Below are 17,109 nucleotides of genomic sequence, written 5' to 3' on the forward strand. Positions count from 1 at the left end.
AGGGCGCCGTTGTTAAAGGTCAACCGCAGGAATGAGCTACTGACTACGCACATTAACTGCAAACTGCAAATACTTTGTAGGTTTTTCAAATATCACACAATAGTGCGCAGTATTGATTATGAATAGAGTTTTATTGATTACAATGTAAATATAAAACAATTTCGTTCGCTATATTATATTGGCATGCGCAGTTTCCCGGTAAAAATATCGCATTACTCGGCGCAAAACACGTGTTCTGCGTCACAATGGCCAATAGTGTTGACCCAAGTCACAGAGTCAAATTTAATTTACTGTGCATGTGTATGGAGAATATTGCCGACCTGCTATTTTTGTAAATTGCTCGGTATTCAGCAAAGTCAAATGTGCAATTTGATCGTAGGTGTTGGATTCGGCTTGTCCCTATAATGAACTCTTATCAAACACGAAGCCGTCCTATGGATCAAATAAAGGCAAACACTGCCGACACAGCACAACGCATACCGGAAAGGTTACAGAAGGTGAACGCTGTTCTATCGCGGCGCACATGCCGATGAAACGGGGTTTCATGATCTTCTTCATTTTGGGAGGAAGTTGGTCACGCTTACGCTCAAATGCTCAGTAATAGAATCACTTCCGCCCCGATCAATCAGTACCGCAATTACCAGGGACTGTGTGAAGGGCAAAATGCAAACTACATACGAGTAAAATTGATGTACGATACAGCAGACAGAATATAAATATATACTCTACTTGGGGAATGGTACAAAATGCGCGCATGGTACACAACACAACCTGAAGATACCACCACTAAAAACCGGTGCAATCTGAAAATGTCGATACTGGTGACGGAAATACAAGAGAAATTGTACAGTAGCCAAAGAAGTCGGAAACACAATTTTCAAGAGCAAAAAAAACTAAATTTCTAAATAACATTACTTTACGAATATTTACAGATTTCTGTGGCTGCGGGCCTGCGGTTATTCCTTCTTGTCAAACTATGATCGCGATTTTTTTAGTTTTTCCGCCAAGCAGTTTCATCAATAAATCTTCTGCATGTACTTCTACCAGGATTACTTTCAGTTTCAAAACTTCATTACTTCATTAAGACTGCAGCTAATTTTTTTCGGGTTGATTAATGGCAAATAGGTTGATTAATCTGTACTTCGATGCTGAAGTCTATTTTTAACATTTTCCGTGTGTCCGACAAGCTTGCTCAAACCTTTTTGTATCATAAACAATTATGCAAAAGTCAGTTTACAATCTCAAACTAGAAATCATCATCTCCGTGAGTTTATATACTTCGAATATAATTATCTTGTTTGAAGAACGCCCATCAATTTCTGCTAAAGAAGGGAAGACATTCATTCGGCGCCAAGCCGTGAGTATACCGTTTTTCGGAATGGAATCGTTCATTCAACTGGCGACTTTAATGTAAATGGCAAAACATTTATGAAGGCTCACTCACATTGTTTTGACCAGATTCATAAATAAACCGGAAACACATAGCAAAGGTAACAAAAGATAAAATAGTAAAACTCTGGACGGCTCAACAAACTAACTCTCTGTCCAGATCCGCATTGAGATCCGTGCCGCATCAAATCTGGAACATCTCAAAAGTCGCACCGTAAGTCATCACATCATCAAACCGCCAAACCAAAATGTGCAGTTAAAACACTCTAGTCAAAGATTCTATAAAAGAGCTAAAACAAATTATACATGGTAAAAACTCGATGACCGTAGTGTCGCAGAGAGAAAGAGAGCAATGGAATGGTTGAGATTACTACAATTTCGCTCGTGCCCCACCGGATGACTGCTCCCCGTCGTTATCCTAGGGCTGCGAAGATGCTGTGGAACGGAATGGATACAGTCCATCGACAATGATCACCAGACGGCGCGCATCACCAAACGTGAAACTGCAAAACACAAGCAGATGCTCTCATTCCGCGCTTAAATTAATTAAGGGTCAAATGCTAAAATTTACCGAATTCTAACACAATAACAAGAACCAAAATCACGTTACAGCAGTCTGATAAATAAAAAAGCCGTAAAATTAAGAGTAACTGTAAAACTGGCTGTCAGAAAATTAATAACTGTACGCTGTACCGACTGTTTCTGAATACAGACAGCAGGGAACCGGTGAGAGTACGATGATAATAAATAGCAAACTACAATTATTTATACGAAAACCATTCTAGTAAGACATCGGGACCTCGATATTCGGGACAATTTCGTACATACGACATACCTCAGCGTATGATTATAGCGACCTCTTGCGGAATGACCTTCAACAGCAAATAACCCAAAACATTTGCAGGTTTCCGACCAGACTTTTTCAGTCGCATTTCCTGGCAGAAAAATAGCTACCGCTTTCCTAATAAAAGAAACGAACACTAAGTAAGTGAAACCGTCAGAACGCAAATAACAAGTTTTTCAGACAACGAACACGAAGTGCTAACCCACGAAACACCTAACCCACCTAACCCAAAATAATCCTCACAAAACCACTTCCACTTACTCTTTGGGCGCATTTAAACTTATTTCGCGGGCTTTATCGCACAGATCCTTCTGGTTCATATCGAAATGGCGTGATTCAGCAATGGCACTGTGGAGAAATGCATCATATTTCTCCTTTATCACAGGAAACGTATTTTCCACTTTGATTTCATTTTGCCTACAATAATAACATGGAGTTAGTCAGATGCGTTTTATTTTCAAGTTAACGACAAAATGTAGATTGTAGAACGATACCTGCTAACAGTCCGCGATCGGCCAAACAGCTCGAGAGCAAGTGCGTTTGTATGATCAGTGAACGGGATTTTCATAATTCTCGATGTGTCGGGCCAGATACTAATCGTTTCCATATTATCAAACCATCCTTCCCAAGGGCTACGAAAAAAAAGTAAGTGCAATATTTTATCGCTGCCGTGGCTTACATTTCCGGGTTGCTGCACACATATGCCACTTATAGTCTGACACAGGCTTCCGGTTTTCATTAAAAAACACACGCAAATACTGCTCATAACAAATAGTTGCAGTATCATATTTGCATACTTTTTCTCACAGCACTTCTCCATTACTGGCGTCACAGACTCCCAGAATGCTCGAGTAACCAAGAAACCCTGGTGTGGAAAACCATTAACGCGGTATATTCGGCTCAGGTCTCCGGATGTTTCGTTATATCCTGCAAAAAAAAGCGTTAGCGTAAATGTGAAATTGCCCCACGTACTCTAAAATTACTGTAAGCAAACACAGCTTATACTCAGTAGACAACAAAATAACAGTGCAATGACGATCGACTACGTATTACGTAAACAAACTACCGATAGCCATACTAATACTTCCGATACCATTGTCATTCCAGGCACTGATGGCCTTGACTGTAGGATCAGCTTCAAAAATGGGCTCCAATGTTGCAAAATAATGCAAGAAATCCGGTGATAACAGTGTGTTTTCTTCGATAACGATCAGGTATCTGGGTTTGTATTCGTCAAACATTTCCTGAATTTCTCTTTTCAAAAATTGTGCGTAAGATCCAGTAAATGTCGAAAACGTCAGATGGAAACTACAAACAATCATCACCCCCATGTAGACAGGTATTTGGCAAGATATGAGATATAATTATTAAGGATTTTTGTATATCTATCACAAAATAAACTGGTGTTAGATACTCTAGGACGTATGCTTACTTGAAGAGCCCAACGAGATCTCTGATTTCCGTACTGTTATAATGATAGCGATCGACAATGCGCGTCTGACGGGGATTAATACCCGGCTGCCCCAACAGCGTCTCCATTAGCATTCGCAGGGCGTTCTTAGAGCGCCCGGCAATCACCAGGATGGCAGTGAGATCGTTGTAAATCGGACTGTTAACCAGCGTCACATCGGCCAATTTAGCGGGGAGGAGCGGTGATAATGGGCGCTCTTTAATGCAGAAGTCCCCATAGCCTCGATACAGGCTGCAGAAGGTTAGACGCTGGAGATTGCGTGTTTCCGGCAGGGGATCCGGTCGTGCCAGAAACCCGTCCAGCCGTCGGGGAATGCAGAGACGCTCGTCGATCACATCCGCCCAGTTGGTCTTCTCACCAATGTTCAACCGTTCGAATCCAGTGAAGCCACGAATGCCTTTCTGGCCAATCATAAACCATGCCGCACGAAATTTGAGATCATAAATTCGACTGCTACCCAACTCGAAAAAGAGAGTTCTCGATAGTTCGGACAACCTGGAAGCAAATCAACAATTGTACTAAAGAGAAAACACCATGTTATTCAGCTGCATCCACTTCGAAAATTAAAACAGTTTCGTATTCACTATGCAAGCCATAACAATTTTAAACTGTGGACACTTGCTTTGTGGTAGCTTCGTCATGCGTGAAAATCACAGCAATTTCATTGGTCTGTAAATCCTCCAGAAATACTTCCAGCATGGTACTCTCCGTACCCCAGGTGTCGTAATTAGCCACACGTAATACTGTCCCAGTAAATCCATCAATAACCGCGATATTCATGCCACGGCCTCCGTTATTGATTTTATTCTCAAACACACTGCAATAGTATAATATTTAGGCATGCAACCATAAATATGTACTCTCTTTTTTCTCTTTTCCATCAAAATGCCAGGACATTGATGGATCGAACATGCATGAGAGTTATACCCATGATATCACTTGTAGCAATAAAAGAAATTACGTCTTCCATCCCAGTGGGAATTTTTGGCGAATTACTTAATTCACTTTGCTAGCTTTTATGTTGCATTCACACTAGCACATTCAATGCGCATTACGAGCTGTAATAAGTTAAACATTAAAAATACTTTCTTAACGTTAGAAAGAAATGTAAAAGCAGAAATGTAAATTTAAAAGTAGAACGAACTGTGATGTAAAATAACAGCAGTTAAACGCTTCGCTTTACAGTAACCAAAGACTAACAAGAATTTATCAAAAAAAAGCCAAATTAAACTGACATTTTACTATACCACCTAATCAATGACGGCAATGAGATAATATTAGGAACCGAGAAATTATCTTAGGTTACATAACTTACATCCCGTAATGCTGTTCTAATACTAACATATTCCAGGCGTGTTTTCACACTACGTGGACTATTAATGATAAGAATAACAAATCCCTTCGAGAATTGCACTTACTAATTTCCGTCTATGCACAGTTTAGGTGGGTCATTATGGTCCTTGCCGGTGTAGATATGCATGGGTATTTTGAGTCCCTCACAGGGACTGGCCATTCCACAGTTCGGTGAACCTGAACCCAATTTAAACTCCCCAGCCAGTAAATAACCCGGATTACTGTTAACGAAATCATGATCCACCTCGTTGCCGAGAGAAGATGCTAAGGGCGGCACACAGCCCGTCTGATCCAAGGCTGGACTGGAGTTGAAGAGCTGCACATCGGAGATTCCGCGACCCGGCAAAAGCCCCTTCTGTCCCAAAAGATAAAACTGCAGCTGCTGTCCTTGGAATTTCGGATTCACTAAGGTGCCCACAGATTTTAAATGACTGAGTAGAGTAGGTGAGAACCTAAAACAGTACGCCATAAATCAAAACCATAAACCACAGAAAAGTTATTGGAAATACTCGTTCCTATGTGGCAAACGATGTACGTCTCAACTCATTTATGATACTACTGACGTTTCTAAACTAAGTATTAAGGCAACGGCATATGAACTACCAGCATTCGAACTTTAAACTACATTTTTTCAGCGTACCAAACAATATCAATCGTACCAATCGTTTCAGTTGATTCCATTAAGTGAGTTTTATTAGTAATTCTTTAAAAACACATATTTCAGAAGATAGCCGAACGGCCCGAATTTTTAGAAGCTTACGGAACAGCGTTCCATGTGGCCATCACAATATACGAGTCATTGCGCGTCGACCTAAGTTGAGCAAGGAAATTTGCGAGGATCTTTGGACCTACAAGATATAATAAATGCCATTATATTACGCGAGCACTGTTATTATAAGTAATTAAACCGGAAACTTATGTCGTAAGAACAAAGCCTATCACGTCAACAGGAAATTAAACCGCTCCCATTAGCAGTCTTTGCAACGTATATAATTTATTTGATTCTGCACTCTGCAGTGCTTGCATACCGTGTCTGTACAAAACGAGCAATGAAGCAGAGATGCTCAGAACATCACTAAAACATATTACAATCAGATCGACCACGGTTGCACCCGGGCACCGGAAAATCGATCCAACAGAACAATATTTTAACGACTATGTAATCGAAGCCGACTGTTGGTAGCTCTTGAGTGCCGAATGCAAACACATAAATCCGATACGCCAAGTGAAGAAAAAAGAGTAATACCGGGTGCTGTATTTTTTCAGTATGAAGAAATAATCAAATTTTCGCATATATTCATCATGAACAAATGGAGTGGAAATTCTATCAATAATCAATCAAATAAAGAAATGTACTCTAATCGATATGGAAGATAACACACTATAAAGTGCTGAACATAAACGCGTTTCAGCTGACTGCACATTCAAGACAAAAAACTGTGATAAGTTTCATACTGATTTCGTTAAAACTGCTCTCTTAATCTTTGTCACAACTCGATGCGGATTAAAACTAAATGCCAGCATCTACCGGTAAATGAAAAATTCAAATCTTTTCTAAATTCAACGCAACAGCTACTGAAACACGTCGAATATTCAAGCATAAAGAATTTTTATCTGCCACAATCTGTCCACAGTCCGATTTTTTATTAACACAGCCTAGCTTATTTCTTTTGACTTCATAGCAGGAGTCTCTCCCATTACTACCACGACTTGACCGAAATTACCCGCATGAAATGGACATATGAGTAATCTGGGCACTTACTATCAACCGAAAAGGATTTTTCGTTAATCACATTGCCGTCAGCGGCGGCTAATTCCACTACCGTCACCGTTCCCGGCCGCGCGGTCCTAAGTGGAACATTGCGCAAATTCCAGCAGATCTGGGGCGCTCGATCTCCATAGCCCACAGAAACTCGATAGGGAAAATATGGCACTTCACAGGGATCACTTGAGCTGAGACTTTTACAGCGGTCTATATAACGAAAAAAGAACATTTTAACATTTATGGAAATTATCACAATACTGCTCCTCATCTAATACCTGCGTTAACAATTCAAAACAATACGAGAAAATTTTTCAAAAACATCTACAACAAGTAATGAAGCGTGGCCCATGCTGGAATAAAATGACCTTATGAAACAACTTTTCGAAATCTGAGCTTACGAGCTATCGGGTTCCCGAACACTTAAAACAGCAGCTTGACGTCCTCTCTAACTTAGCAGTTGAGCGGCCAAATAGTAGTTCCACGGTCCCTCTAAGTATACTTTTACTTTTTATGGTAGTTTACTGCCACAACATTTTTAAACAAAAAGAAGTCTCACTGTAAATTTATCAGAAGAACGCAGAAACACACAAAAACAAGTTGAAATAAAAAAATGCATTAAAGAGGTATTTAGCATACCATCAACTAAAAAAGGAGATAAATTAAATATAAAACAATGAAAGTGTTGTAAGGTAAATCGGAGTTACCTTCGGGAGACTCCGGGACCGCCGGCCTGCGGTAATTATCTCCGGTTGACCTGTCGGATGATCCACGGAATCGTATCGCAGGATCTGTCGTCGCGACATCTGATAGGCTGGCTGTCAAAATGCAAACGATCCGCATGAGCAAACAAACAGGATCATTCCAAACACACTAAGGAACCTTATTTTTACTGCATGCCTGTAACCCGCGGGCATACACTGGCTGCACTAACAAATACACACTGGAAAAACTGCCCGCCAGTTGAACAATCCATATTTATCCAACGGGAAACAAACCAAAGAATCGACTAAAGCCAGCACAGACAAAAGTCCACACTGTCTCAGAAACATGATCAAAACAAATAAAGAAATGTCTGCCTGCCAGGGATTACACTGAAAAAAGTGTCGAATACGGCCCTACAGTCTACGGTATGCCATTACAGGGATTAGAGAGGAAAAGCCGAAGCAGGGGAAAAAGCAGCCTTTCCCGGAAGGAAAGCAGCACAATGTGTGGTCCTTTCGTTAGGGACCCGATATGTACGGATCAGCCCCCATGATTTCTATCGATTTTTCACTCCGGAAAAATGATTAATGTCCACATGATTAAACTCAATACGCATTATATAATGAAACCTACCCATATTTTCTACACGGGAAAACGGACATTTCAGTGAATTAATCAAAATAAATAGAATCACGGTAAACATAAAGCCCCTTCACCGTGTGCGGAGCATATTGGTTAAGCCGTATCTTACCACTTGACTTGGATATGAGAATCGATTGGATTCCGTAAACGAAGATAATAACAAGAACGCAGAGAACTACAAGCCTCCGGAGACCTGTAAAAACATCACATTCAATCTGTCAGAAAATCGTTCCACGAGCGCGAAATGAGGGGAAGGGGGTGCTGTTTACCCCCATTTTTATACGGCAGGCAATGATATCTTGAGAGATCCGGATAAATTAGACGGAACATCACCATGGGATCACCGCATACACAGTTCAGGACACCTTCTGGAAATTCCGTCGGGGTAGTGAGGCATGGAATTGTTGACGGGGAATGGCCGTCCGCGGCACAACAGTCAACAGCACGATTTTTCACTTAAGCCCCATCTCCCCGCGCGGCAGATACGTCAGACAGAAATGTGTGTGTGTAGCTGGAAATGGGCGCGACAGAGGACGAACGGAGATGATAAAACAATTGACAATTCCCCTCCTTCCAAACGGATCATCCGGCGGCAGCGGACTGCATGACACTGGCAGGAACTGCAAAAATGTCCAGACGCCATGAGCATAAAGTGAATAATTTACCATACGCTACTAATTACTTACGAGCGCGACCAGACAGACAGATCATTTTACTGTTTTTAAATGTTCCATCAGTATAATGGACGTGGTAATCAACGTTCAACGAGACGGAAATTCACTGAATAACTGCCAGTACGTACATTCTCTATACGTCTTAACAGCCGTTTTTACAAGGTTGGCAATCGATAAATTATATGGTTGTAAAAGCTAGATTAGCTGTCACAGGCTGCCGGAAGGTGCGAATTACATAAAACACCGTATGTCACGATCCTTACGGATCGGATTGCGCAAATTCTGCTGATCCTACACAAACTGTTTTCTGCTCTTCACGCCCAAATTATACAGTTCCATATACCGTCAATTCAAGAACCGTGGTGTACAGTCAGCGCAGGTATTTGAAAACCAAGCATTCATACTACTGATTGTGAATATCGACACACTCCAGCACGTGTACCACAGGTTGTCAAATTTACATTTGAACAACCACAAAAATTCGATATCGATACATGTTTAAACGTTGTTGTTGTACTGTAAATCACCAAACTTCAGATCTTCGTAAACTGTACCAGACTTCATATTCTAGCGCGGTGACAACGAAATATAAAATAAAGCCGATACGGATAATCAACCAATAATTATTATTTGTAAGTAATTTTCAAATACTGTCAAAAATCTGAAAAACTAACTCAATCTGCAGAAGAAACACATTCGAAAATTTTTAAAATCAACGAAATCTTTCTTTTTATCAATTCTAGGGCTCATGTGGGATAAATGTTCGTTCTACTTACCGAATCTGAAACCATGGACAAAGTCAGCACCGAGATTTCTCGATTGGAATTGCAAACCCAGCAAAGGAAAAAATTATCAGCACGAAAGATGTCTCCAAGGGCAGATTCAAAGCTGACTGTGAGGACTAAAGAAACCGACACCCTTAGTCTATCATCTCCATCTCGCATAGCTGGAATGATCCACCATCACAAACCATTTCACGATCTACTAGCAACTGAATCCAAAAAGTTCAAAAACCCCAAAGAAATGGCAATCTCAACGAGAAACCACCAAGTAAATACCAGTACAGAATTTTTCGTTGGGACTTGGGAGCAGTCAATACGATTCAGATCAGCTAACCGTAAAGAGTCGGAGGCTCGGAGATAGGGATCAGCCTGGTCTACCGTACAGCGAGCCGTTTGGTACGAAAGTTATTGATTTTTGCCGGATGTAGAAGGCGGTATTTACAGGCGGCATTACTACTCCGTACGGTAACATGTAAAACAACAGCAATACTACCCTAGTCTGAATTCCGAGCAATCCGAAGCAGACACAGGTACGCTTGGTAAAAAAATTATTACTTACTGTAATAACATTTGCTGTCTTTAGCGTTAGTTGGAATTTTGCCAAATGTGGAATCTGAATTCAAAGCATAGTAACGCAAAGTAGCTGGTTTGCAAGTTTGCACTCGATCATGGCACAACACACTCTGCTATAGCGGCTTTGCATCTGCTAATGCATATGGTCTTCCAGAGGCACTTGCTGGACCTCTGCCGGCATTTTGAAATTCTGTTTACGTAATTTATTATTTAATCTAATGATACCGTACTTCGACGACGTTTCTCGCGTTCCGAACATATTGTGGAAATGTCCGAAATGCGAAAAATGTCGAAGTACTTCTAAACAGACACGAACCTCCTGATACTGTACGAGTACCGAAGTAAGTAATATTCTAATATAGTGACGTCTGTTACCTAATTGCACAATAATAATCCAGAATGATTGTATTTTGTGACGCTTTTATTGAATTTCATTTTAATTTATAGGAGATCTCACGAACCAGCTTCTGTTATAACAGGATCTAGGTCTGGATAAAGCCTGCCAACCAATGCGTCAAAAGATGAAGAAAAATTTGGGAGCAGTTTTGATACCAAAAAGGTGTTGTCGCGCATGATGGCTGAATATTACCGTTACTGACATTTTGAATTAATCAGTTCTGCACTTCTGGGTATTCGCAAGCGATCCACTGGGTGCTCGAAATCTTATCCGTTTATGCTCGCTGCACGATCGTTTGGAATCATACGTGCGGATCGGGTTAGATCCAGAGTTCGTTTGTTTATAATCAATGGAAAACGAAGATTGCAAATCCAGCTCGGTTCATGATGAGATCAACGTTTAACATACCCTGCTTGCCTCATAAAAAGAGGTTATGCCGTAATTGCCGTTGCTCTTATGGTGTGTCTTAGGCTTTATGCTTTCTTATCCAAAGGTCACCTCGTCTCAATTCTGCAGTACGCATATACGATCGAGCATATTCTGAAATCTCTTTCTCTTTTGGAATCTCTTACCTTAACCCTTTAGGCCTTTACACATAAAACTGAACTGTGAATGTTGCATATACCTGTGTAACATAATTCAAAGGCATTCTAGGATGCTAATTGAAACCGATGCAAAAAAGGCGAGTTTAGGACAAAAAACTTCGCAGCTGAGGATCAGTGCTTTTACGTTAGCCAAAGGCGTCATATAGTTATGCTTGGATCCGCCGGAACAATCTTGCGACTGGAAGCTGCCGTACGAATCGGTACGATTAACAATATTTCCATGGGAATGCTTGCGCTTATGGCCAGTGGTTTATCTTCTTGTCTTCACGTTCGATGCAAAATTTTCGTAATCAGTGCACATTTCTTATTTATATCGTGAGCGCAACCATCTTTTTCGAGGCTTGCAGCGGCATCTTATTTTCAAGAAGCTTCAAAAATTATTTTAAAAAATAGCGCAAATGACTTCCCAATGCTGTGATAATTATACCCGATCCGAAGGCATGATTTCGCGCGATCGTGCAGCGAGCAGAAACGGATACAGATTTCGAGCACCCAGCGGATCGCTTGGCGATTGACCAGAACTGATTAATTCAAAATGGCAATAACTTTATTCAGCCATCATGCGCGACAACGTTTTTGGTATCAAAAACCTTCCCAAACGTTTCTTAATCTTTTGAAGCTTTGGTTGGTATCTCTCATGAACCAGATACTGCTATAACAGGAGATTTCATCCAGAACCAGATACTGGTAATACGGGATCTGGTTCCGGATAAAGTTTGCGAACCATGCGTCAAAAGATGAAGAAATATTTGGGAAGATTTTTGATACCAAAAACGTTGTCGCGCATGATGGCTGAATAAAGTTATTGCCATTTAAAAGTTATTGAATTAATCAGTTCTGGTCAATTGCCAAGCGATCCGCTGGGTGCTCGAAATCTGTATCCGTTTCTGCTCGCTGCACGATCGCGCGAAATCATGCCTTCGGATCGGGATACGATCCCGAGTAAAACAGCTTGTAGGAAAAACGTCAGTTTAACGTGCAACTGCCACTAGGTGAACGGATGTGTGTCAATGTTAGCCGTTTCCCAACGTTTAGCTAAGGTTTTTTTGCAAGTTGTTTTACTCGGGGACGAAATTTCCAGTTTTTTTTTCACTAATTTCTTCCCATCACAATCAGTAAGGCTCAATTAAACCAGGACCGTGCTCTTAAGAATACAAAAGGAACGAATGGAATTCATTCATTCCTTCTGTACTCCCAGATCTCGGTTCTGTTTTAGTGGACGTGCGGATGACCGGCTGAATTTAATGCATAAATCGTTGTGGTGCAACCGGTATGTTTCACGATGGGATGCAACAAAATACAAAGTGTAAGTAGACCTACAGCATTATGCTTGATCCATCTGTACGCGGGCATTTAGAGGATATTTCTGTGGGGCATATACAGTATGTTGGGGCATATATTGAGTAATTTCATGTAACGCAAACACATGCAGCCGCGGTTCCTGGGGGCAATTTTATTTTATTATTTTATAGATACTTTAAAGTATTGATAATCGTCCGACCGCGTTTCTCCGCTTCCTTTTTACACCTTCCATTAAACGTACATCATCTATGTACATTCACAAAAGAGCTAAAACATAATGTTAAAAAACAACATTCACGACACACTGAAAGGCTCACAGTCTCTAGCTGCCAGCATGGTGCTGCAAAGGTCACATACGTACAGTTATGTACCACTCGTCACTCGATATGCGTACAAAGAAAACCGCATCACCTGCGTCAAGTAGCACATACATGCCTGACAGGCTCGCATACTTAATAATTATAAAAAATAATGGTAACGAAGCCTTATATTATTTAATTAATAAAGCCCCATTGAATCTGAATCTGGGCATGGTCAGTGCAGTTTCTGCGTGCCCGATTTCATGGATATTGAAGTACAGTACTTGTACAAAGAGGATTGGCACTCACTCTATGCAGGAAAAATTAGTTGAGATATTAGGACCAATGCGCTTGGCATTTGTAAATTCGAGTGTAGCGTAATGGCTTTAATGACAACATGATGACAAACAACTATCTATGGCAGATTCGCATATTGCGCCATCATTATGTGATACTGCCGAATTTAGCGACTAAACTACCCTACGTTTAGAGCATGCTGCAAATGTTCCAATGAAATACAATTTTGACCATTTCCAGAACCATGTTCACGACGACATACAATCAGAATTAATTTCTGTAGAGGCAGTAATGTTGCGAAGGTTGAGCTTCCATTATACGACCACTTACTGGTTCGTAAAGAATGTTTCGCACGGATTCGTAACTCCTGTTATTAATCTGTTACTGACCGGCAAACATTATTATGCTTTTTAACCACTTTTGCTTTTGAATCTATGGATGCTGTGATAATATGGTGAGAACCGCAGAATACAGTGTTATTGTAAGTATCCAATCATGAATGGATCATACGAGTAGTCTTTACAAATTTAAAGCATGACCGAGTGTTACGAGAGCGCGTATTAAGATTGGAGAAAAATATGTAAAGAGCGTATGGACAGTCGGTGTTATTATGTACAATTTTATGCACGGTTATGCAGCCGGAAGACTTGAGAATAACAGTTTTGCGGCGTCGATTGCCATCGCTAGGTGGTTAAGGACAAACCGCTTTTATGTCTGTCATAGTTTATGAAGCAATCTTGCGGGTTTTGTTAAAAGAAGTTACAAAAGATGCTAAAGATATATTTACAGTTTATGCAGGAGAAGTGTGCCGGTGAGACACTTAATGTCCAGAATAAATGCCAGCATTATCCCCGCCATAGAAGAGAGTTTTGTCAGGTTATTGAGCGATTAGTATTCAGTGTGGGGCTTCATATCCATGTGAAAAGGATGACAAAAGGCAGAATGCTTCAGTTCTACAGTTTACCGATGATGGATGAGTTTTCTATGCGCTATGTTTCTAGCATTGGATTTTCAGTAGTTGCGTATGTTTTTGGATAATTTTACGTTTTGAGCTGTTTTCTACAGTCATTGCGCCCATCTTTAGTTTGAATGGCAGCATATTCGCACAACATGTTCGAAGGTGACATTTGGCTGAAGCCATACTTTGTTAGCGCAGCCAGGACGCGGTAACGAAAACAGATAGAATTGCTTCGTATAATTATTTAAGCAACTAACCACTTTCTTCTAGATTGTGCCATAGTGTCCTTGATTTTTTCGACAGGGTTTGCAATTGCGTTTTCTTTTACATACTGTGCACTCTGTGTTGCTTCTTAGATCTGATGGTTAAATACTACTGGATAACATGTGGTTCGCATTTTACATAATCCTGTTGTGGACAAGTCTGACGGCTGGACAATGGAACACTCCGCAGTTTTCCTTTGATCGTCATCACGTTGATAATAATAACATCAACATGGATATACCGGCATTCGTGGTGAATTTGACATTGGAAAAGGAAGATGGATCGTATGTTGATTCAAGACAGGTTTGCTGTAAAATACAATAAGTCCGCTTACAAACTTACAATAAATATAATATTGCAAATGCGCCGCCGCTTAATATGTAAATGCGCCGCAGTTATATGCCGGGCTACAAAAACCAGCAGTAGCACGAACTAGCCCATAATACTTGTACTACTCCAGCACACTAGCAACGCGCGCAATTGTAAAAACTGGATACAGTAGTGCACCGAAATGTCTTGCATCACGCCATTCCTTCTTTACGTTTGAATATTATACTATACGGATCTGCGATTTCACGAACCTAGATTATAAAATATAAATCATAAAGCCGTCATTTTTAACGCAGAATTTTACTCTTACAAGTCCGTGTGTGGGTGTTAGGATAATTATCATTGGTATCGAAATCTGGAACTTCTCACCGAAACTTAAAATTGCCTTAAAGATTTTACTACAATATGTGTGCATCTGCATAAATGTATGATGTATCTATGCAGATCTTAATTATGGTATTTATTAGCAAATGCCTTATCAGCTTTTTATCATATTAAATTTTTATAAATACTGATTACTGTGCTGCTGATGCAGATGATGCATTTGTATTGCACCGTATTGCGCCTGGCGCAAAAGCATTTGTACCGTAATAGTTCTATTGGTTTACAAATGGCATCACATGTTTACGATGCACATGTTCGGTGTGTATGTTAATAATAATGTGACAATATGGATATCTGTTTTGACGAAAAATCAGCAAAATAATTGTCTTTAGATTACAGTCACGCTGAGCCCCGATGTAATCAATGCCATCCCCTCGGAATTCGGCCAGTACATTTATCCACTGCCGAACACCGACAGCCGCAACATTCCCTCCACCGACTGGTACTATACATGGACAACCTTCACCGAGTGGTCAGCCTGTTCGGCTGACTGCGGTCCAGGATTGCAGTTTGCTGAAAGATTTTGTGTGCAAGTACTGGAGGGATCGCATGTTGTTGCCGCCGCATCGACCGTTGATCCCTGCCTTGACCGCGACATTAGCCAGAATATTACCACATCTGTTGCGCAGTCATCCGCCGGCCAGTCGTCACAGAAGCGCTACCGTCAATGTCATCAGGCTCCCTGTCAACCTTATCACTTAACACCACCCGATCAACACCAGCCCAATGACCAAACCAATAATTTGACTCTCTTTAATCATCCCCACACTCGCCGCAGGGAGCCACTGGATCCGGCTGACGTCAGATATGCACTATGTGCCAAACAAAACAATACGGAGTTCAGTGGAAACCGCAAATATTCCTGGGTGCCATTCCATCTTTGTACGTCATAATTAAGAAATTAAGATAAGATCAAACTAAGAAATCAAATTAAATTAAGAAGCTAAGAAAATAAGAAATTTAGCGTTTAGCATATGAACTCGCTGGTTTCTATTTCTTGCTATGATTACTACTTTGCACATCTGAAACTTTCGAAAAAAAGGGTCCTAATTTTTAGAGTGACCAGTTAACTCCATTGCAGTTTAGGTCATTTGCAAAACGATAATCAAGTCAGTCTTTTTGCATAGAAATATGAGTTCACGATTGTCCTACGTAATTGCGTCTGTACTTGTAATGCTACGCATATGGTGCACAGCATTACGAACCGTTCAATGTAGTGCAAATTAATATACTGTAGTTTTATTCTAAAATTAATGAGTATTTTGGCACATCATAGTATCAGACTGGCTAGTTTTTGTTAATTTGCTTAAAGGGTTCACTTTCTCGAAAAGGGTGTGTACATGTACATTAAACAAAGCACTTTAAGTAAATCCTGATTTCGGAATGGAAATCTTTAATTAGCATACACTTAATAAAAAGCCTTAATGTTCGTAATAACTAGAGCAGAGTAGATCGATATCGATCACCTGCTTTCACTTCCGGTCATTAACGAAACAGTTTCTCCATGTCGGTTTTGCCATGGTTTAGCGCATCTACCGTGTGCTTTGCTATGCCGACCGATCAACGAGACATTTTACATCTCGTTTGCCGAAACTCTTCCGGACGGGACCCCTTGCGAACCGTACGTCAACGCTGACACGGAAGACACACGGGAAGACTATCATACCTTGCAAGGACTTTGTTTAAATGGAACCTGTCAGGTAAATACTGTACGTATTCTTTAATTATGTGGTGAAGCTTTAAATAATGTTATGTCAACTGTTACTGGCTCGTTGCACATCTGGACAAGTTATCGCTCTGTAGGAGATTATAATCCTTTAACTGTGAATCTGCGATCTGTGTTGATCTTGGAGATGATCCCACGCACGCTCAGCACCCATATATACTTCGCCACATTAATGCAGAAATTGTTCACTTACCGCATTAGAGGAAAAATAATTCGATTTTAAGATTTACATTGACCTCTGCCAATGAGCTCTATGTCCAACAGATTAAGAACGAATATGAAGATAATAAGCTTGCCATAATATTTGGATAGGACTGGTTACCCCAGACTAACTTCGCTATTACAGTATTGC

At 40.5% G+C, this 17,109-nt stretch overlaps 2 protein-coding genes across 4 annotated transcripts; one reads left to right on the top strand and one right to left on the bottom strand.

Annotated features, from left to right (window-relative positions):
• Positions 1–1,391: 1,391 nt before the first annotated feature.
• On the bottom strand, positions 1,392–10,081 carry LOC129601813 (uncharacterized). Of its 3 annotated transcripts, none has more exons than XM_055500715.1 (15): positions 9,617–10,081; positions 8,436–8,786; positions 8,276–8,359; positions 7,527–7,637; positions 6,820–7,029; positions 5,818–5,905; positions 5,123–5,509; positions 4,327–4,521; positions 3,666–4,199; positions 3,327–3,541; positions 3,031–3,160; positions 2,728–2,865; positions 2,495–2,650; positions 2,225–2,350; positions 1,392–1,892 (listed from the first exon to the last, which is right to left on the bottom strand). In XM_055500715.1, the coding sequence occupies exons 2-15, from the start codon at positions 8,500–8,502 to the stop codon at positions 1,808–1,810; spliced, it is 2,526 nt and encodes an 841-aa protein (XP_055356690.1). In that variant the 5' UTR covers positions 8,503–8,786; positions 9,617–10,081; the 3' UTR covers positions 1,392–1,807. The 3 variants fall into 3 exon arrangements, with proteins under 3 accessions (XP_055356690.1, XP_055356691.1, XP_055356692.1); XM_055500716.1 differs by having other exon boundaries at positions 9,613–10,081; XM_055500717.1 differs by lacking the exon at positions 9,617–10,081 and adding an exon at positions 8,853–9,133.
• Positions 10,082–13,303: 3,222 nt separating this feature from the next.
• Positions 13,304–17,069, top strand: LOC129601820 (uncharacterized). The gene is made up of 4 exons (XM_055500727.1): positions 13,304–13,549; positions 14,410–14,620; positions 15,364–15,831; positions 17,022–17,069. The coding sequence occupies exons 2-4, from the start codon at positions 14,438–14,440 to the stop codon at positions 17,067–17,069; spliced, it is 699 nt and encodes a 232-aa protein (XP_055356702.1). The 5' UTR covers positions 13,304–13,549; positions 14,410–14,437.
• Positions 17,070–17,109: the final 40 nt, after the last annotated feature.

The sequence above is a fragment of the Paramacrobiotus metropolitanus genome, unplaced genomic scaffold (genome assembly GCF_019649055.1).
Source record: "Paramacrobiotus metropolitanus isolate TYO unplaced genomic scaffold, Prichtersi_v1.0 Parri_scaffold0000279, whole genome shotgun sequence".
NCBI lineage: Eukaryota > Metazoa > Tardigrada > Eutardigrada > Parachela > Macrobiotidae > Paramacrobiotus > Paramacrobiotus metropolitanus.